The 1,430-nt window shown below is 67.6% G+C and overlaps 2 protein-coding genes across 2 annotated transcripts in view; both read left to right on the top strand.

The window, feature by feature from the left end:
* EEF2 (eukaryotic translation elongation factor 2) overlaps positions 1 to 362 on the top strand; it is a 10,642-nt gene extending 10,280 nt beyond the window's left edge. Inside the window, exons 15-16 of the mRNA XM_019472553.1 lie at positions 221 to 265; positions 324 to 362. Of these exons, the coding sequence (XP_019328098.1) occupies positions 221 to 265; positions 324 to 362 (84 nt within the window). The remainder of the gene's footprint in view (positions 1 to 220; positions 266 to 323) is intronic.
* Positions 363 to 523: 161 nt separating this feature from the next.
* DAPK3 (death associated protein kinase 3) overlaps positions 524 to 1,430 on the top strand; it is a 4,350-nt gene continuing 3,443 nt past the window's right edge. The window contains exons 1-2 of the mRNA XM_009281170.1: positions 524 to 699; positions 1,337 to 1,430. Of these exons, the coding sequence (XP_009279445.1) occupies positions 524 to 699; positions 1,337 to 1,430 (270 nt within the window). The remainder of the gene's footprint in view (positions 700 to 1,336) is intronic.

Here is a 1,430-nt window from a genome sequence, read left to right as displayed (position 1 = left end):
AGGCGCGGCCTCGGCCGCGACAGCGCGGTGCCGGCACCGCAGGGACTCGGGGTCTGCCGCAACCAGGGCTGCCCGGGCACGGGGCTTCTTGGGCGCTGGGAAATTATTGTGCAGCGGAAACATTTTGGGTGGCTTTAGCGTTTTTTTTAGAAGGGAGAGGAGCTTCCAGGGGCTTGCTCCAGGTCCCTTCGGGGCTGCGCTGTAGCTGCGGTCCGGTGTGAGCCGTGGGGAGGGACGTGGTGCCCGGGGGCCGGATCCCACCTGGGCAAGGCTGGTCCCTGCCCCAGGGGGGGCTGTGGGTGGCCCCGGCCTTTTTTTTCTAGAAGGGAGCGTTGGGTCCGGGCGCGCGCGGAGGCCGGTGATGGGGACCGCACGTCACCGGGAGGGAGCAGCCTGGCGACGTCGGCCGGATCCCGTCCTCAGGGGAAGGTGTTGAGGGGCCCTCGTGCATCCTGGCAGAGGGGCTGTGGGGGGCTCAGCCGGGGCGGGGAGGGACAAAGGTCAGGATCCTGCCATAGCAGCGATGCTGGTGTTGGCAGAACCCGTCTCCTTGAAGCGCCTGTCGATGCGCACGTCACCGGGAGGGAGCAGCCTGGCGACGTCGGCCGGATCCCGTCCTCAGGGGAAGGTGTTGAGGGGCCCTCGTGCATCCTGGCAGAGGGGCTGTGGGGGGCTCAGCCGGGGCGGGGAGGGACAAAGGTCAGGATCCTGCCATAGCAGCGATGCTGGTGTTGGCAGAACCCGTCTCCTTGAAGCGCCTGTCGATGCTCAGAGCCCTGGCTCCCCCCGGCCCCCGACCACAGCTCGCTTTGAACTAAGCCGTTGACTGCGGTTATTCTTATTTCAGGCATTTCCCTGCCCTGCCCACCTTCCCCATCGGAGCTTTATGGTCCCCCGGGCCCGTCGGGCTCCGGGGTTCGCTCCCGGGAGCAGCCCAGGAGCTCCTGGCTGGAAACGGGGGCTGATGGGCATCTGCCACCCCGGGTGGTCACAGCAGCACCCGAACAGCCCGGGGAGGGTCAGCAGCTGCCGCGTCCCTGGGAGGAATTCCCTTCCTCCGTCCCGGGCAGCGCCGGGGTTTACACACCTGCTCCGGTGGTGCCAGGGTGTGTAAACCCCGGGAGCGTGCCGGGAGCGTGCAGGCATCATTGGCTGCGTGCCGGGAGGACCCCAATTCCCGACAGACCCCGGAGAAACCGTGCGTCCTCCTGCGCAGCGCAGCGTCCCCGCACGCAGCGTCCCCCATCCTCGTGCCGGTGCTGACCCCGCTGCCAAGCACACGCCGGCCCGTGCGATGCAGGAGGTCCTCTCCTCACCTCCTCCCCGCATCCCGCAGCGGCCAGTTTGCCATTGTACGAAAATGCCGGGAGAGGAAAACGGGTCTGGAATACGCGGCCAAATTCATCAAGAAGCGTCGGCTGTCGTCCAGC

Source organism: Aptenodytes forsteri, unplaced genomic scaffold (assembly GCF_000699145.1).
Source record: "Aptenodytes forsteri isolate BGI_AS27 unplaced genomic scaffold, ASM69914v1 Scaffold308, whole genome shotgun sequence".
Classification (NCBI taxonomy): Eukaryota; Metazoa; Chordata; class Aves; order Sphenisciformes; family Spheniscidae; genus Aptenodytes; species Aptenodytes forsteri.
The sequence above is the reverse complement of the archived record's forward strand: the minus strand, read 5'-3'. Positions and strand labels throughout refer to the sequence as shown.